Source organism: Halichoerus grypus, chromosome 3 (genome assembly GCF_964656455.1).
Source record: "Halichoerus grypus chromosome 3, mHalGry1.hap1.1, whole genome shotgun sequence".
Taxonomy (NCBI): domain Eukaryota; kingdom Metazoa; phylum Chordata; class Mammalia; order Carnivora; family Phocidae; genus Halichoerus; species Halichoerus grypus.
In genome coordinates, this window is record NC_135714.1 from 85,824,285 (window position 1) to 85,844,305 (window position 20,021).

Genomic DNA, 20,021 nt, shown 5'->3' on the forward strand with positions numbered 1-20,021 from the left:
ATTTTCCCATTTTTGCTTTTTAATTGTATTATTTAAACCATATACAGTAAATGTAATTACTGAAGTAGGATTTATGTCTGCCAATTTATTATTGGTTTCTATACGTATTTTGTTTCACTATTCTTCCTTTACTTTTGTGTTCAGTAGATATTTTCTAGTGTACCATTTTCACTTCTTTGTCACTCTTTTAATATTTTTTGGAGTTATAACAATCTAATTTAGAGTAATACCAATTTAATTACAATATTGTACAGAAACTTTATTACTATATAGCTCCATTTGCCCCTTTTCCTTTGTGCTTTTATTGTCATACAGTTTTATGCATTGTATATACATTAACACAGATTTATAATTACTGTTTTATACAGTTGCCTTTAAATCAGATAGAAAAAGAGTTAAAAACAATACACATACAAGGTTTTTTTTTGTTTACCTATGTATTTACTTTTACTAGTGTTCTTTATGTTTTCATGTGGATTCAAGTTACTATCCAGTGTCCTTTCCTCTCAGTCTGAAGGACTTCATTCAGTATTTCTTATAGAGCAGGCCCAATAGCAATAAACACTCTCAGATTATCAGGGCATACCTTAATTTATTCATTTTTAAAGCATAGTTTTGCTAGATATAGAATTTCTTAGTTGACAGTCTTTCTTGCAGCATTTAAGTATGCCATCCCTGTGCCTTTTGGCCTCCATTATGTCTTACGCATCATTGGCTGTTAATCTTACTGAAAATATCCTGTACATGATGAGTTCTTCTTTGCTACTTTCAAGATTCTTTATCTTTGGCTTTCAACAGTTATAATTATTTTAGGTGTGGAACACCTTTTTATGCTACTTGGAGTTAGCTGAGCTTCTTGAATGTATAGATTAATGTTGTTCATCAGATTTGGGGAGTTTGGACCATTATTTCTTCAAATAGTTTTCCTACCTCATACTCTCTTACTTCCCTCCTCTACTTTGGGGATGCTTATTATGAATATGTTGGTATGTTTGACAGTATCCCCACAGGTCTCTGAGGTTAATTTTTTCTTCATTTTTTTTTCTTTGTTTCTTGGAACAGATAATCTCAATTGACCTATCTTCAACTTCTCTCCTCACTAGTTTTTCTGTCTCCTACTCAAATCTACTGTTAAATCCTTCTAATGGACTTTATTTCAGTTATTTTGTCAGTTCCAGAATTGCCAGTTGTTTTATTATGGCTTCTACTTTTATCTCATCTATTTGAGAAGACATTGTTTTCCTACTTTTAATTCTTTAAGCATCACTTCCTTCAGTTCTTTGAACATACTTGAAATCATAACTCAGTGTATTTGTTTAGTAGTTTTACACCTGGACTTCCTCATTGACAGCTCCTAGTAACTGCTTTCTTCCTGTGTATTGACCATACTTTGTTTCATTGTATGTTTTATCATAGTTAGAAACTGGACATTTTAGAGTATGTAGTTACTTAGGAAGCTAGATTCTTTGCCTTACCCAGGATTTGTTATTGTTGCTGGTGCTGTTTGTTAGTTTAGTGACTCTTCTAAACTATTTCAGTAAAATCTATATTTTTTCTCATGAGCAGCTGTGGAAGTCTGTGCTTGGTTAGCTTAGTGGTCACCTAATGATTAGACACAGGTCCTTAGGTACCTAAAACCAGTAAATCTCCTAGTCTTGGCCAAACGATGTATATTGGAGCATGCTTTCAACAGTCAGCCAGGCAATTTACAACTCTGCCTTACCCCTTTACTCCCTGCTTGTGCAGAGCTTCAAAGTTAGCCAGTTTAGAGCTTATGTCTTTTGTGAGTGGGCATACAGCCCTGTGTATGTACATGGCTTTCTGGATTTCCAGGCACATGTTGGAACTTATAAAGCTTTCTACAGACATCTTATTTCCCATATTTTAAGCTTTTCAATTAGCTTTTTTTTTTTAAATGCCGCCTGTTATCCACCACCTCAGGCAGCCACAGTGGTTAACAATTAATACCTCCCGGGGAAAAACCTGTACACACCAGGTGAACTCCAAGTCAGGTAAATGAAGACAGTTCTCCAGAAGACCCTACTAGCAAAGCTATCTAATAGGTAAAATAATGCTACTTTACTGGGAATGGAGCATTAGAGGATATCTAACCTAATTCTACCCCTTCCAGTGGTCACCAGGATGCTGATTTTTACTATAAATGTGGGTTGTTGGTTTTGAAGGCTGTCATAGAGTTCTGGGAACAATGGGAATAGGGCAAATTAAAACACTACAAAGCTTACTCTTCTTATTGAAATTCCATTACTTTTCTTGCATAAACATTCCCTGGAATGCTGCAAGTGTTGTTAATTTGCAGGTTTCTGAAAAGTTAATTCTGACAGTATTTACCAGTCGGTATTCTCAGTGCTTTTATGGAGTGAAATTTCAGAGATCCTTATTCTGCCATTTTGGCTGACATCTCTAAAATGATAATTTCTAATTATAACATTCCTTCTGCATTTATTAGCTAGAATTCTTTAAAGTACTTTTTCTTATCAACTGTTTAATTGCCATTAAATATAGTTTGTAAGCAAATTAACAGATAAATGTATGGTACATATCTTTAGTTGTGAAATTTGAGAATGGGGATTTGGTGTCCGAATAATCGCCCAAAATGATCAATTAGTCTGTTCTTTCTTTTTAGTATCATTGTTAACTTGTGGATTTTAACCTGTTTCATTTTGATGAGAAGTGATATTTAGAGGTCACAGTTTGTGCCCAGATATGTTCATTACCACTGAGATATTGTTACTTTTTGACATTTTCAGTGGGCAGATATAGTAATTATTTTTTAGAATGAGTGGTTTTGAGCTATTAAATCATGAGTTTATATTATTTCCTATTTGTAATTAAGAACATTTTTTTGACATTAACAGTGACTTCTTCATGTCACAATATACATAAATGATTTCAAAATATTACTCCTAAGACTGTGATGTTCACTGAGGTCAAGACAGCAATGCATAAACAAAACAAGAATTTTAACAAGAGAAAATATTGTTAAAGTACCAAACATAAGTCACAGAGCTGAAGAATAAAACTGAAAAATCCACTAGAGGAGTTTAAGAGAATGAAAAAGAGTGAAGATAGCTTAAGGAATTCATGGGACACCAGAAGAGGACCAATATACACAATACAAAGGCCCTAGAAGGAGACAAAAGAGAGAGGAGCAGAACGCTTATTCAAGAAATAATAGCTAAAAAAAAATCTTGAAACAAATATACCAAAATTTATGGACTGTAACAAAAGCAGTTTTAAAATGAGACTTCATAGTAATAAATATCAACATTAAGAAAGAAAGAACAACAAACAAAGCCCAAAGTTAGCAGAAGGAAGGAAATAACAAGAGTGGAAATAAATGAAATAGAGACTAAAAAAACAATAGAAAAGATGAATGAAACTAATCTACCTTTTTGAAAATATAAACAAAATAGTAAACCTTTAACTACTCTTACCAAGAAAAAAAGAGGACTCAAAGAAATACAACTATAAATGAAAGAGAAGGCATTTCAACTGTTGTCACACAAATATAAAATATCATAAGCAAATACTATGAACGATTGTACACCCACAGGTTGAACAACCTAGAGGAAGTGGCTAAATTCCTAGACACATACAACTTACCAAGACTGAATCATGAAGAAATAGAAAATCTAAATAGACCAATTACTAGTAAGGAGATTGAGTCAGTAATCAAAAACCTCACAACAAAGAAAAGCCCAGGATCAGATGGCTTTAGTGGTGATTTCTACCAAACATTTGAAGATGGGTTAGCAATCCTTCTCAAACTCTTCCAAAAACTTGAAGAAAAGGAATTATTTCCAAACATTTTACAAGGCCAGCATTACAATGATACCAAAACCAAAGACACTACAAAAAAATAATCTATCAATATCCAATGAAAAATTAAATGCAAAAACTTTCAACATAATATTAGCAAACCAAGTCCACTAGTACATTAAAAGGATCATATACTATGATCAAGTGGGATTTACTCCAGGGATGTAAGAATAATTCAACATACCCAATCAATCAGTGCAATATTCCACATGAACAAAATTAAGGATAAAAATGATATGATCATTTAAGAAGCCCAGAAAAAAGTATTTGACAAAGTTCAACATCCTTTCATAATAAAAACTGAGTATAGAAGGAAAATATCTCAACATAATAAAGGCCATATATGAGAAAGCCACAGCTAACATCATACTCAGTGATGAACAGCTGAAAGGTTTTCCTCTAAGATCAGGAACAATACAAAAAATGCCTACTCTCATCACTTTCATTCAATATGTAATTCGAAATACTAGCTAGAACAATCAGGCAAGAAAATAAAATGGGAATCCAAATCAGAAAGGAAGAAGTAAAGCTATCACTATTTGCAGATGACATTATATATAGAAAATTCTAAAGATTCCACCAAAAACTGTTAGAACTAATAAACAAATTCAGTAAAGTTGCAGAATACATCAATATATAAAAATAAGTTGTATTTCTATATACTAACAATGAACTAACAGAGAAAGTAGGGAAATAATCCCATTTACAAAAGAAAAAGAAAACACCTAGGAATAAATTTAAGCAAGGAGATGAAAAATCTGTATACTGAAAACCACAAAAGATTGATGTCTCAAAAAAAAAAAAAAGATTGATGAAAGAAATCAAAAAAGACACAAATAAATGGAAAAATAGTCTATGTTCATGGATTGGAAGAATCAATATTGTTAACATTCCCATAGTACCCAAAGCAATCTGCAAATTCAGTGCAATCCCTGTCAAAATTCCAACTGCATTTTTCATGGTAATAGAAAAAAATAATCCTAAATTTATATGGAATCACAAATGACCCCAAAGAGTCAAAGCGATCTTGAGAATGAAAAAGACAGCTAGAGTCATCATACTTCCTGATTTCAAACTATATCACAAAGCTATAGTAATTAAAACAGTATGGTACTGGCAACAAAACAGACACATAGATTAATGGAGAATGCAGAGCCAACAAATACATGTATGCAAATATGGTCATTTTTTTTTTTTTTTAAAGGAGCCAAGACCATACAATGGGGGAAGGATCATTTCTTCGATAAATGGTATTGGGAAAAGTAGGGATCACACCTAAAAGAATGAAACCAGACCTCTCTTAGACTATACACAAAAATCAACTCAAAATGGATTAAAGTTTTGAACACAAGACCTGAAACTGTAAAATTCCCAGAAAAAAACATAGGGGTAAACTTCTTGGAATTGATCTTGACAATGTTTTTTTGCATTCCAAAAGCAAAGGCACCAAAAGCAAAATAAGTATGACTACATCAAACCAAAAAACTGGACAATAGAGGAAACCATCAACAAAATGAAGAGGTAATCTGGGACGCCTGGGTGGCTCAGTCGTTGGGCGTCTGCCTTCGGCTCAGGTCATGATCCCAGAGTCCTAGGATCGAGCCCCGCATTGGAGCCTGCTTCTCCCTCTCCCACTCCCCCTGCTTGTGTTCCCTCTCTAGCTGTATCTCTCTCTGTCAAATAAATAAATAAACCTTTAAAAAAAAAAAAAGAGGTAATCTATTGAATGGGAGAAAATATTTGCAAATATATCTAGAAAGAGGCTAATATCCCAAATATACAAGGAATCTATAAAACTCAATTAAAAAAAAAAAAAAAAGAGGCAAAGGACCTGAGTAGACATTTTTATAGAGAATGCATACAAATGGCAAATGGGTACATGAAAAGGTGTTCAACATCACTAATCACTGGAGAAATACAAATCAAAACCACAATGAGATATCATCTATCACCTGACCCTGTTAGCATATCTTTGAACCAAAAAGACAAGAATGTTAGCAAGAAGGTAGAGAAAAGGAAATCCTTGTACACTATTAGTGAAAGCATAAACTGTTACAGCCACTATGGAAAACAGTATGGAGAGTCCTCAAAAAGTTAATAATAGAACTTCCATATGATCCAGCAATCCTACTTCTGAGTATACATCCAAAGGAAATGAAATCATTATCTCAAAGAGATTTCTGCACTTCATTGCAGCATTATTCATAATAACCAAGGTGTGGAGACAACCTATGTGTCCACCAATGGGTAAATGGATAAAGAAAATGTGGTATGGAAGGAGAGGGAAAACAAGTTATTATTCAGCCTTAAAAAGGGGAGGGGAATCTTGTAATTTGTAACAACATGGATGAACTTAGAGGACATTGTGCTAAGTGAAATAAGCCAGACAAAGACAAATACATGATTTCACTTATGTGTGGAATCAAAAAGAAAAACAAAAAAGCTGAACTCTGAAACAGAGTAGAGAACTGGTTGTGAGGGCACCTGGGTGGCTCAGTCTGTTGAGCATCTGACTCTTGGTTTCTGCTCAGGTCATGATCTCATGGGTCATGAGATTGAACCCCACATGGGGCTCTGCACTCAGCATGAAGTTTGCTTGGGATTCTTTCCCTCTTCCTCTCCCTACCCCTTTTTGTGCATGCTCTCTCTCTCTCAAATAAATAATTAAATCTTAAAAAATAATAAAAAAATAAAGTGGTTGTGAGAGGCTTGGGAGTAAGGGAAATAGGGAAAGGTTGATAAAAGGGTACAATCTTTCAGTTATAAAATGAATAAGGTCTGTGGATCTAATGTGTAACATGGAGACTATAGTTGATAACACTGTATTATATAATTGCAGTTTACTAAAAGAATACAACTTAAATGTTCTTTTCCAAAAAGGGGGGCATAAAAAGGTGAGGGATATATTTACTCAGTGGGCAAATCCTTTCACAATGTACACATACATCAGATCACATTGTACACTTTAAATATCTTACTATTTGTCAATTATACCTCAGTAAAGCTGAAAAAAAATACCTATTAAGTTTTCCTAGTAGGTTATTTTATCATTTTTGTTCTTTGGGTTCTTTGCTAGTTTTTTCTGTTTGTTTATTGCCCTTAGGATATATCTCGCTTAGGCTATAAAGTCACAATACTGTATTTTAGCCAAAAACTAGAAAGCACTCCAATGCCCATCAATGGTAGAATGGTTATTTTGTGAAATATTCATACAATGGAAAATTGTACTCAATGAATAAATACATGAAAAAGTACACTTATATGCAACAATATGGATGGATATCCCAAACATATGTTGAACAAAAATAACAAGACACAAATAAGCTCATACAATATAATTGTATCTGTGTACATATACATATATATATAGTTTTACCCATTTTTGTACTACATATATAAATAAAAAACATGGTATACTATATAAATAAAAATAAAAATTTAGTATAGTATATATATGAGTGAGCAAAATTGTATATATATACTACATATATTATAAAAATATGCAAAACTATGCATACATATATACATACACATATAGTACACTATATATATAATATAAAAATAGGCAAAACTTCTGATAGAAGTTATTGTTATAGACAATGCCTGGAAGTATAGAGGAGATTGTGGAGTGCTAGTGTATATTTATTTCTTACTTTGGGTGCTACTTACTTGGGTATGTTTTATTTGTGAGCATTTGCAAGCTGTAAAATTATGTGTACTTTTTCTGTATATTATGCTACAATAAAAAGTTTGTTTAAATTGTGTTTTAAAATCAAAATAGTTCTTTTCTGATGTAGTTATGGCAAGCTTAATATAAACTTCTTTTAAAACTAATTTACACTCATTTTTGCATGCAGACATCCAGAATACAAGATTGGTAGCCTAGATAAATGTTCGATATCGATATCTATGAACCTGGTCCTTTGATTCCTCAGGAGAACCTGTGCCTGTCAAGGGCTGGATCCCGAGACCTGTGGTGCCTCCTTTTCTTTTGGTTGTTCATGGAGCATGTACTACAATGGATGTAAGTTTGCCAGAAGCAAGATTCCGAGAAAATTTAAGCTGCTTGGGGATGACCCAAAAGAGGTTTGTTTACTTCCTGATATATAATCTCTTTAATTTTGGGGGAGAATTGATGAGTACAGATGAAGTGAACAGTATAACATACTCTGTTAAATTCTCATTAACATAGAGAATTTCATCTCAGAGGTACATCAGAATTTTAGCTATACTGTAGATACACATTATATATTTTATAAAATTAGCATAATAATAACTGATACCAAAGTAGTAAAGTTTGAACAATATAAACTCTTCATACCTATGGCCTTTTGTACTTATCTTTTATGTTAATTCCAGAGTTTTAAACAGCCATCACTGGTATTAAAACCAAGTGTTAACATTTCATTGTTAAAACTTTCATTTTTCAAACGTGAATTACAGAAGTCATGTCCATCACTGCCACATTCAATAGAGACCACTTCTCATCACATTTTCATACCACAAGATTTGATAGTTTAAAGTTATCATAATGAATGCATTCAAGTAACTAAAACATTTAGATTTTAACGTAAATTTCTCAAAACATAACTTACAGATGTATATCAATTTTAACAACTTTTGGGTATAGCTTCTAGTGTATGCTAATTGAATAATCAAAAAACCCCCGAATGTTTACCATTTAGATATGACCAAATTTTTAGTGACTCTGTGAACCTTATATAGTTATACTATGTATATTATAATATTGATATTTCCCTCTAAATGAAAAAATGTGTTAGCTTTATTATTTGTGACTATAAGTGGAAACTTAGTAAAGTACAAAAACTCGTGAAATCATGATATAAATTTTTTCACAGGATTATATTTTTAATAAACTATATCAAATGGGCTACATGTCCCTTTTCATAAAAAATACAAATACTTAATAAGCCTAATGAAGTGTAGCAATTTTACATATCATCAGCCACTTTAATTTTCCATACTGGAGAGTTTTACCACTATTTTATAAATGTTTATCACTTTCACTAGATTTAATATAAAGCAAATCCAAGGGATGGCTAGGAACATCCTCCCTCAGGTAGGTAGGAGAGCTTGGCTTAGAAACCTTCTCACCTTCTAAACTACAAATAAGTATAACTCTGCCAGGTAGTTACATCTTACATCTTAAGATTTTTTGGAGAAATGTTATTGTGAAATGAGAACTTATAAGTATGAATGGAATAACTGGGTATTATCACCTACCATTTTATAAGCATCTTACCTGGAAAAGGGAGGAGGGAGTGTAACTGAACATTTCTCCTTTCAAGTAAACTTTACAAAGTTCTGCATATATACCACATTCTAGTTCTGAGAGTTTTATCCATATTTGAAGCATCTACTAACTTTTAGTTCAGTTGAAAGATCTCCTCAATTTGAATGCTATTTTTATAAACATTTAAAAATATAAAGATTGAAAATAGATGAACCAAACAAATCCTTTCAATAGCTCATCTTCCATGGCAGCTGATTGGAGAAGGAGTGGAGAATGTGACCTCTTTAAGACCATATGGCTTCATTCTCCTTATCCTATTACTAGCATAGGCTTATATTTATAAAATGCCAAATATCTGCATGCAGAGTACAAAATTGATTAATATAAAAATACCAAAGAGCTAGATATTTTGGTAACATACAAAAATAGATGATATATGGTTTATACTTTTTACTTAGAAATAGTCATGTTAAGGAACTTTATTTAATAAGAAAGACACAGTATATTGTCATTTGGATCTAAGATGTAGCAGGAAAAATTTAACTGATAGCATCTCTTACATATAGAAAGGATTTAGAATTTAATAAGTAGAGTTATTCGTTTTATACAGGAAGAGAAACTGGAGTCTCATTTACAAAACCTGTCCACTCTTATGGCACCAACATACAAGAAACTTGCACCTGATGCATATAATAATCAGGTAAGTTTATTAAAAATTATTGACAATGATTGGAACAGTTTACTTATTATTGATGACCTACCTACTTCCAAAAATATTTGTGAAGCAATGATTTTCCTTTATTGTTCTAAATTTTCCTCTTCCCAATTAGTGAAGCCACAATGTTCTGTTTCTGGTACATAAGAATTATATCATCCAAAAGAGCATATTTTTGGTCTTTTAATCTGTAAAGATAATGAGCTTTTAAGTCTCACAAGCTGTTCTATCCACTAATCTTGTTCTCATATCTCTTCTGTAAGCAGACTTTGATGGTTAACTAAAATTATGTGGCCCAAATTGTAGGTTCTAACCACCTATTAATATTAACTGTTTTCACATATGTCTATACATATTAAGCTATGAGTGTACTGCTTTGTAAGTGTACATACATATGTCCAGATATATCAGATTTTGCTGGATTCTCTTCTTTTTAATTGGCCTTGGCTCCATGAACCAAGCAAAAACATCCTTTTCCTATTTTATAGGTGTGTTCTAGGCTGTACCTATTTGGAAGGCTAGGTGATTTGTTCAGAAATGTTCATGAAGAAGGAAAAAAAACTGTAAAGTCTCCCCTGTCATTATAACATCAACAACAGAAGCATTAAATGGATATAAGCTAGATACCATATTTAGTATATGTTACATATATTAAATATACATATATATTTGTTATAAACTAGATATTGTATTTAGTCACTGTGGACATAAAGAGCAATGTAGGGTTTCTGTCTTTAAGGAATTCCTTCTTTAGAGGAGACAGATATGTAAAATAGCAGTTACAGCTGGAATAGAGGTATGCACATTTCTGAAGGAACAAAAAAGTTCTCCCTGAAAGTAGAGACAACTAAGATCACAAATAGCCCTGGAGACCATATAAAAATCTTTGAACTTTATCCTGTATGTAAGAAGGCTACCATTGGGGCATTTTAAGTGTGTGTTGGGGGCAGAGGAGGGTGATTTAATTTAAAAAGAACACTACACCAAAAATTAATGAAGTACTGTATGATGAGTAACATAACATAAAAAAAGTTCACTCAACAAGGCAAATTAAATGAAATACAACTTAGGTTAGTGTAAGATTAAATTGGAGAAGTAAGCTAGTGTAGTCATTGGGCAAGAGATGTTAAAGTCCTAAATTAAAGAAATGGCAGTAGTGATAGAATAAAGAAAATAAGTATGTAAAATATCTGAGGTAGAACATACAGAACTTAGTGACCAATTGGATCTGAGGACAAGCAAAAGGTAAATTTCAGGATCCACCAAATTTCTGGCTTGGACAGATGGTTCTATTAACTAGTATTTGGAGTCAGTGAGGAAAAGTAAGTTTGGGGGCAAAAGGGGGAAATGATACATTTCATTTTGGACATAATATGTTTGACATAATTCTAGAATAATTAGTTGGAAAATCAGGAGAAAAATCCAGACTAGCACTGTAGATTTCAAAGTTGTCAAAATGCAAGTAGTTGAAGCTGAATACATAGGAGTGAATGCAGTTTTTCAGAGTGGAGATTATAAAGAGAAGAGGCTACTGATGGCATTTTAGGCATTTAGGCAACACACTGTCATTTTAGGAGTGGAGGATGAGAAACCAGTGAAGTAAATGCTGGGGGTAGGCACAATATAGTAAGAGAGGTTAAAGATTTAAGGGAAAGAGGGAGACTGATAGATGGAGGAAAGCTGGAGGTGATGAAGGTGAGCAGAGTACACAGCAGCAGGGGGTACAGGGAAGTATGAAGAAGAGTACATTTGGCAAACAATTGTCATTTAATAACATTAAAGACTAATGGGATTAGATTAGTTTACATAGCAGAGACAGACAGGGAGACCAATACTAATTTAATGATTTAGCTATTCTTGTTTCAATTATGGACTTTAACACTTTCCTCAAACCTCTACTCTTTCTTTTTTAAGTGGGAGCAAAAGAGGCAAATTAAATAATGATCTGTTTATAAAGTTGTTTTATGTCACAACTTAAGTTTTTAGAAATGCATATGATGTCTATGAAAAATATTTTAAATGCTGTTAATAGTAGTAGGATTAATACTGTTATTTTACAACCTTATCTACTTTGGTAAGTATCACACAAAAGTATATGGGATGCTTGGTACTGTTGTAAAATGTCGGCCATTTTCTGTTGAATAAATTTTGTTATAGGTGCTATTAATCACATGGTTTTAGCTGGGGAAAGAGGACAGAATAACAGAGCATTAATGTTCTTTTTACTCTTTTGATTCTTATTATAGATGGTGTCATATACACCTGATTTTCTAAGCATTGATATTCCACCTAATTACATTATGTTTGCAGTATTTTATGCATTAACCAAACCTAGAATATCCAAAATATGACAGTACCCCAAATTTTAGTTTAACAAGATGATTAGGTATAACTCTTTAGATGTGTTTCAGTATTTATATTTGAATAAATATACTGATAAATGGGCATAAAGTTTCAGTTAAGCAAGATGAATAAGCTCTAGAGATCCGCTTTGCAACAAGTGTACCTATAGTCAACAATAATGTATTGGACACTTAAAACTTTGTTTAATGGTAGATCTCATGCATTCTTCCATAATATATATGTATAATGGAATATTACTCAGCCATCAAAAAGAAGGAAATTTTGCCATTTGCAGAGATGTGAATGGAGCTAGAGTGTATTATGCTAAACAAAATAAGTCAGAGAAAGACAAATACCATCTGATTTCACTCATGTGGAATTTAAAAAAAAACAAAATGAATGAACATATGGAGAGGAAAAACATCAAATCATAAGAGACTCTTAACTATAGAAAACAAACTGAGGGTTGATGGAAGGAGGTGGGTGGGGGGTGGACTAAATGGGTGATGGGTATTAAGGAGGGCACTTGTTGTGATGAGCACTGGATGTTATATGTAAGTGATGAATCACTAAATTCTATACCTGAAACCAATTTTACCATCTATGTTAACTAGAATTTAAATAAAAAAATGAAAAGGAAAAAAATAAAAATAAAAAACTTAAATGCATACTCATACATTAAAAAAATACATAAAAAATAGATGTAATGTCTATCTAAATTAAATCAATCAATGGCTGTGAATGGATAAGGTGTTTTGTATATTGCATGGTCACTACTAGTGGTAATGTTCATCCATATGTCTTAATATGTCTTAATAGAGATCAAAAAAATAGCTACATGATCTTTCCACACAGTACATGGGAAGACCTGTTAAGGTTATGGATGCTGTCAAAACCTACCATTTGATTTTTGTCTCCTCCCCCAACTGAATATATTATCCTTATTTTTCATATCTAAATGCTCTTCCCTTGCTTTGTTCCTTGATTTTATAAAGTCTCATTGCTAAAGTTAAACTTCTCATCAGAGAAAAATGTAAGAAAAATAGATAGAGGAAAAACATCTTTAAAGTACTGAAAGAGAAAAAAACTGTCAACCTAGAAATCTGTACCCAGTAAAAACAACTCTCAAAAGTAAAGGCAAAATTTTTTTTTTCAAACTTACAAAAGCTGAAATAATTTACCATGAGCAGACTAATAACACTTTAAAAATGTTAAAGGAAGCCCTCCAGCAGAAAGAAAATGATACCAGATAGAAATCTATATTGACGAAAAGGAATGGAAAACATCATAAACAGTAGATATGTGAATAAAAAACCTTTTTCCTTATTTTAAAAATTTCTTTAAAAGATAATTTGCTATTTAAAAAACAATGCATTTTGAAGTTTATAACATGTAGAAGTAGCATAGAGGCTGGGGAATTGAAAGTATACTGTTGTAAGGTTCTCATGTTATATATACAGTTGTATCCTATTTCTTGAATGTAGACTGTGAGAAGTGACAGAATATACTGTAAACCTTAAGGCAAGCAGCCACTGGTGGTGGTGGGGGCGAGGATGTATAGCTAATCCATCAGTAAAGAGATAAAAAAAATGGAATCAATCCAAAAAGGTTCTTGAAAGGAATATGGAACCAAATGAAAGATAAGACAAATATATAACAAATAGCAGAAAAGAAAAAAAAATATATATATATATACACCCACACACATACATATATATATATATATATGCAACATATTTCTAAATGACCTATGAGCCAAAGAGTAAATCACAAGGGAAATTAGAAAGTATTTCAAACTGAATGAAAATGAAGCCATGACATTGAAATTTGCGGGATGAAGCTATTATGCCTCGCTTAGAGAGACATTTATAGAATTGAACACTTATTAGAAAATTATAAAGTCTCAAATCAATGATCCAGGCTTCTACTCTAAGAAATTTGGGAAAGGGGAGCAATTTGAGCCCAAAAGGTGGAAGGAATGAAAAACTAAACAACAGAAATCAATGAAATGAGGGCGCCTGGGTGGCTCAGTTGGTTAAGCGACTGCCTTCGGCTCAGGTCATGATCCTGGAGTCCCGGGATCGAGTCCCGCATCGGGCTCCCTGCTCGGCAGGGAGTCTGCTTCTCCCTCTGACCCTCCCTCCTCTCATGTGCTCTCTCTCTCTCAAATAAATAAAATCTTTAAAAAAAAAAAAAAATCAATGAAATGAAATACGGAAACGACAATAAATCAGTGAAACCAAAAGCTGGTACTTTGAGTCAATTCAATCAGGAAAAAAGAAAAGGCACAAATTGCCAATATCTAGAGACAAGACATCACTACAGATCCTACTGACATTAAAAGAATAATAAAGACATATTATTAAAGCTATATGTCAATAAATTCAACAGTTTACATGGAATGAGCAAAGTACTTAAAAGACAGTAATTACCAGAGTGCCTGGGTGGCTCAGTTGGTTAAGCATCCAACTCTTGATTTCAGCTAAGGTCATGATCATAGGGTCATAAGATTGAGCCCCACATTGTGCTCTGCACTCAGTGCAGGGTCTGCTTAGGATTCTCTCTCTCTCTCTCTCTCTCTCTCTCTCTCTCTCTCTCTCTCTGTCTCTGCCCCTCCCTGTGCTTGTGCTCTAAATAAATAAATAAATAAATAAATAAATAAATAAATAAATAAATAATTTTTAAACACATACAAATTACCAAAGCTTACTGAAGGAAAAAATAAATACCACAAATCATCCTATATCTATTAAAGACATTGACATTGTAGTTAAAAACTTTTCTAAAAATTCCAGGCTCAGATAATTTCCCTTCCAAACTTGACTCATTATTTAAGGAAGAAATAACAACAATTCAGTGGAAACTCTTCTAGAAAATAGAAAAGGAGTGAACTTCCAACTCATTTTATGAGGCTGGAAATAACCTGATACTAGAACTAGACAAAGGCATTAAAGAAAAAAGATTACATAGTCCATTGTTCTTCATAAATATTGATGTGCAAATTCTTAACAAAATTTTAGTGATTAGACACAACAACGTGTAAAAGGGATAATACATCATGACCAAATGGAGTTTATTTCAGGAATGCTTTAACATTCAAAAATCAATCAATGTGATTCACCATAATAGCCAATGTAATGGAGAAAATATGATTATCTCAATAGATAGAGGAAAAAAGCATTTAGCAATATTCAACATCCATAGAAGGGAACTTTCTCAGTCTGATAAGGGGCATAATTGAAAAACCAAAAGCTAACTTCATAATTAATAGTGAAAGACTGAATGCTTTACCCCTAAGACTAGAAACAAGACAAAGACATCCATTTTTACCACTTCTGTTAACATCTAACTGAAAATTTTAGACAGGGCAATAGGCAAGAAAAAAACAAGAAGCATACAGATTGAATAGGAAGAAATGAAAGTGTGCTTATATGCAGACAACATGCTTATCTACGTAGAAAGTCCTAAAGAATCTACCAAAAACTCCTAGTACTAATAAATGGTTTAGCAAAGTTGCAAAATAAAAAAATGAATTGTATTTCTAGGTACTAGCAATAAACAATTAAAAATTGTAGTGAAAACCAATAGCAAATAGCATCAAAAATATGAAATTCTTAGGCATAAAAATTTGACATTTGACAAAAATGTACAAGACCTGTGCACTGAAAACTACATACCATTGCTGAAATTTAAAAAGACCCAAACTGGAAAGATATATTACATTCCCCAAGTCAGTCAGTGGATTCAGTACCTATCAAAATGTTACCAAGTGTTTTGAAGGAATTGACAAGGTGATTCTAAAATATATAGAGAGAAATGCAAAGGATCTGAAATAAAAGAATTTTCAAAAATGTCAGAATTTGAAGATTTCTACTCCCTGATTTCAAGATTACTAAGGGTCCATATTTACTAGTAATCAAGACCGTGATACCTCCCAACACACTGTTATATACCAAAAGATCAGAATAGAAAGTTCAGAAATAGATCCAGCATGAACAGTCAACTGATTTTTGATAAAGGCAATTTAGTGGCAAAGGATAATCTTTTTACCCAGTAGTGTTTGAAAAGTTGGATAGCCATATGGAAAAAAGTTAACCTTGACTCTTAATCTTCATCATATATAAAAATTTACTCAAAATAGATCCACTTATATAAAATTCTAGAAAATGCAAAGTAATCTGTAGTGACAGAAAGCAGATCAGTAGTTTCCTGGGAACAAAGGAAGCGTGAATTAAAAGGGGAAGGAGGAAACTTTGGAAGTGATGGCTATGTACATTATTTTGATTGTTGCAATGGTTTTACATATATGCATGTCAAAATTCATCAAGTAGTACACTTTAAATATATGCTGTTTAATGTATATCAATTATACCTCAACACTGTAAAATAAAAACTTTACCATATCAAAATGTTTGGCCTATTTTGTGTCATTCTGTTGTATTTCTGGATATAAAATATGCAACTTTTTTTTTAAAGTTCTAAATAGCCAAAATACTAAGGAGTCTTTTGACCTGTTCAGTACACAGGTCTTACACTATTTTCTCAAATGTAGCCTAAGAATTTCAAATGCCTAAGTATGTCCCCATTCACACGCACACTTTTATTTTTCAGATTGAATATGAACACAGAGCACCAGAGTGCCGACTGGGTCTGAAGGAAGGCCGACCATTCTCAGGGGTCACTGCATGTTTGGACTTCTGCGCTCATGCCCATAGGGACTTACACAACATGCAGAATGGCAGCACATTGGTAAGTGGGGCACAGGACAGGTTAGCAGCACATCCTGTGAAAGAGTGGAAGGCTGCAAGTTAGTAGCATGTGATTAGAGTAATATGTTCTCTACAGGTGTCATTGCACAAGTGTTTTCATGAATGAATTGCTGTTGCAAAGGTGACCTTGTTTGGCATATCTAGTACTCTCATAATGGGTTGGCACATTACTGGAAATCTGTTGACAAGCACAGGAAAAGCATGGAAATGTTGATGTAAAGCTAAACCAGTGACTATGCATTGCCAGCTACTATTAGCTGCCAAAAGTTCTTTCAAAATTCAGTGTCAGGTATCTAGTAGGTTATAATCAGTAAAGTAAAGAGCCGTGTACAAGTCAAGGCACCAGTCCACCTTGCAGAGAGAAGTGCAAATGAAAAATACCCTTCTGTGGCATAGTAACTACTGCAGAAAATTCAAAGTACAGAAGAGCCCATTTTAACTACATAGCATAGTGGGTGAAGTAGATTGGGCCGTATAATTGGAGGTCTTCATAAGTGGAGAAAATGAATATGGTCTTAGGGTGGAGCAGTGTTTAACACTGAGAGTCCACGGTGTGGCCTTGCATGGAGAGAGAGAAACCGGGGTGGAGATAAAGAATGAAAAAGTTTAAGTGAAGAAACTATAAATTAATCTACCTAATGAGTCACCAATATGGATATATGTGTAGTTAAGGAAGATGACCAATGAGACTTAAGATGAAAAATAGAATACAGAGACCAAAGTCATAGTCTCGGGTAGACAAGAACCCAGGGAGATGGTAAACAATAGTGGAAGTAATTCACGGAACCTGGGTATGAAGTTTTTGAGAAGCAGAAAAGGTATTTGTTTAATGGTCTAGAGCAGAGGTCAGAAAGTTTTTTTTTTTTTTATTAAAGGAAAGTTAGTAAATATTTTAGGCTTCGCAGGCCACATAGGATCTCCGCCACATTATTTTTTTATTATTATTAAAAATGCAAAAAACACTCTTAGTTCACTGGCCATGCAAAAACTGGCTGTGAGGCAGATTAGCATGTGGACTTCTGATCCAGGAGGACCAACAAGAAGGCTTATCATCCACAATATCTTAAATCGTCACTAACCATGTGTTGAACACTTGCTCACTATTAGAAGGCTAAGCTAGATTCTAGGAAGAAGAAAATGATAATCAGAGCCATAGTAGGTTCTAAAGATAGCCATGTTTCACTCTAGCAAGGTGATGGAGAGAAGGCAGAGATGAGAAAGGTTCTGCGTAAAGGGGACTTTGCCTCTAATAGGTCACGGTTTCCACGAGGTGCAAGGGAAAGCAGCACTAGGTAAGAACAGAGTAGGGACACACACGTGAGAAAAGGTGGCAAGTGCTCAGAGACGTGGATTTGGAAGACTTATGTATTGGAAGTGAAAAACTCGTTTCAGTCCCATCTCGTGTTAAACTTATCTATCAAGGTAAGTCTGTTATGATCACATTCAAGAGTATCTTCCAGTAATTTTATATTTCCTGCACTTTAAATAATCATGATCATGTTGTTTTCTGCATCACTCAAAAACACTAAATACTATTTTAAAGCCAACAAATAATCTCTCATCAACATCAATATGACTGTGGCTAACAAAAGAGAAAAAGGACATTAAGTTAGCAAAGCAAGAGAGGTAGACTTTACCCATTTTTGGAATAGCCCCTTGTATGGTGCAATAGCTTAGAAGAGAAATGAGAGAGGAACAACAGTAAGTTAGGCTTAACAAGTAAAGAAAGGGAGAGAAGAGGAAGGTAGATGCAGAGTTGAGTTACATACTCCCTATAGCAACCATATCTTCAGTTTTACATTATTTAGATTTCACTTTGGTAGCTTGTGGAAATGTCTTAAGCACAATGAAGGGGAGTTAGGAGTCCAGTGTGAGGAAAGATGTGAAATTTCTTCGTGTACAAAAGTATGAGATTAGGTGACTGTGATAACTAGCAAAACAGGAAATCATTTGGTGGAAGAAACTTTTAGCCCTTTCTCGAAGAGGTTTCACATCTCTCACATCTGTGTTTCAAGTGTGAAAGGTGGGAGATTGCTCCATTTTGGTGGGACTGTTGCTTCTTCCCTTAGAATCAAAAATATATTTGAAGAACAAAGTTACCACTGGTAACATTTCCTGACAAGACTCAAAAAAAGAAAAGGGGAAAAAAAAGTCAACATGGACTTGTCTATCTCCCTGTACCATTTTTTTTTTTTTTTAAAGATTTATTTATTTATTTGACAGAGACACAGCGAGAGAGGGAACACAAGCAGGGGGAGTGGGAGAGGGAGAAGCAGGCTTCCCCCCGAGGAGGGAGCCCGATGCGGGGCTCGATCCCAGGACCCTGGGATCATGACCTGAGCCGAAGGCAGACGCTTAACGACTGAGCCACCCAGGCGCCCCCTCCCTGTACCATTTTAATGCAACCTCCCTTAAGAACAGACAATGTGGTTCATGGTAATATGCCTGTCACTGATCTGGTCCAGGAGACCACCACCACAAATCTAAATACTGACAGGGAGAAAGTTACACACACACACAAACACACACACACACACACACACACGTTTCTTTTGGACTGAAACTGAGGCGGTACTGTCTTATTTCCCTACCAGGTATGCACCCTCACTAGAGAAGACAATCGAGAAATTGGAGGAAAACCTGAGGATGAGCAACTCCATGTTCTGCCTCTCTACAAAGTCTCTGACGTGGATGAGTTTGGGAGCGTGGAAGCTCAAGAGAAGAAGAAACAAAATGGTGCCATTCAGGTGCTGAGTTCTTTTCGGCGAAAAGTCCGGATGTTAGCAGAGCCAGTCAAGACATGCCGACAAAGGAAACTAGAAGCCAAGAAAGCTGCAGCTGAAAAGCTTTCCTCTCTGGAAAACAGCGCAAATAAGAATGAAAAGGAAAAGTCAGCCTCATCTCGTACAAAACAGACTGAAAATGCAAGCCAGGCTAAACAGTTGGCAGGTAAATTTAATGTAAAGCAACATGCATCTGTGTTATCTGAAACTTATGTTCAAAATGAGGGCCTTAAGTTTTGAACCAGAATCTTCTCTGAAGTCCCAAGGGCCAGGCTTTGCTCTTGGAGATGGTAATGAGATATTGCACCCTCAACCCC

The 20,021-nt window shown here is 34.0% G+C and overlaps 1 protein-coding gene across 1 annotated transcript in view; it reads left to right on the forward strand.

Annotated features, from left to right (window-relative positions):
• Positions 1 to 20,021, forward strand: part of TET2 (tet methylcytosine dioxygenase 2) — a 138,988-nt gene that overhangs the window by 112,399 nt on the left and 6,568 nt on the right. Inside the window, exons 7-10 of the mRNA XM_036094776.2 lie at positions 7,776 to 7,926; positions 9,705 to 9,794; positions 16,764 to 16,901; positions 19,516 to 19,870. Of these exons, the coding sequence (XP_035950669.1) occupies positions 7,776 to 7,926; positions 9,705 to 9,794; positions 16,764 to 16,901; positions 19,516 to 19,870 (734 nt within the window). The remainder of the gene's footprint in view (positions 1 to 7,775; positions 7,927 to 9,704; positions 9,795 to 16,763; positions 16,902 to 19,515; positions 19,871 to 20,021) is intronic.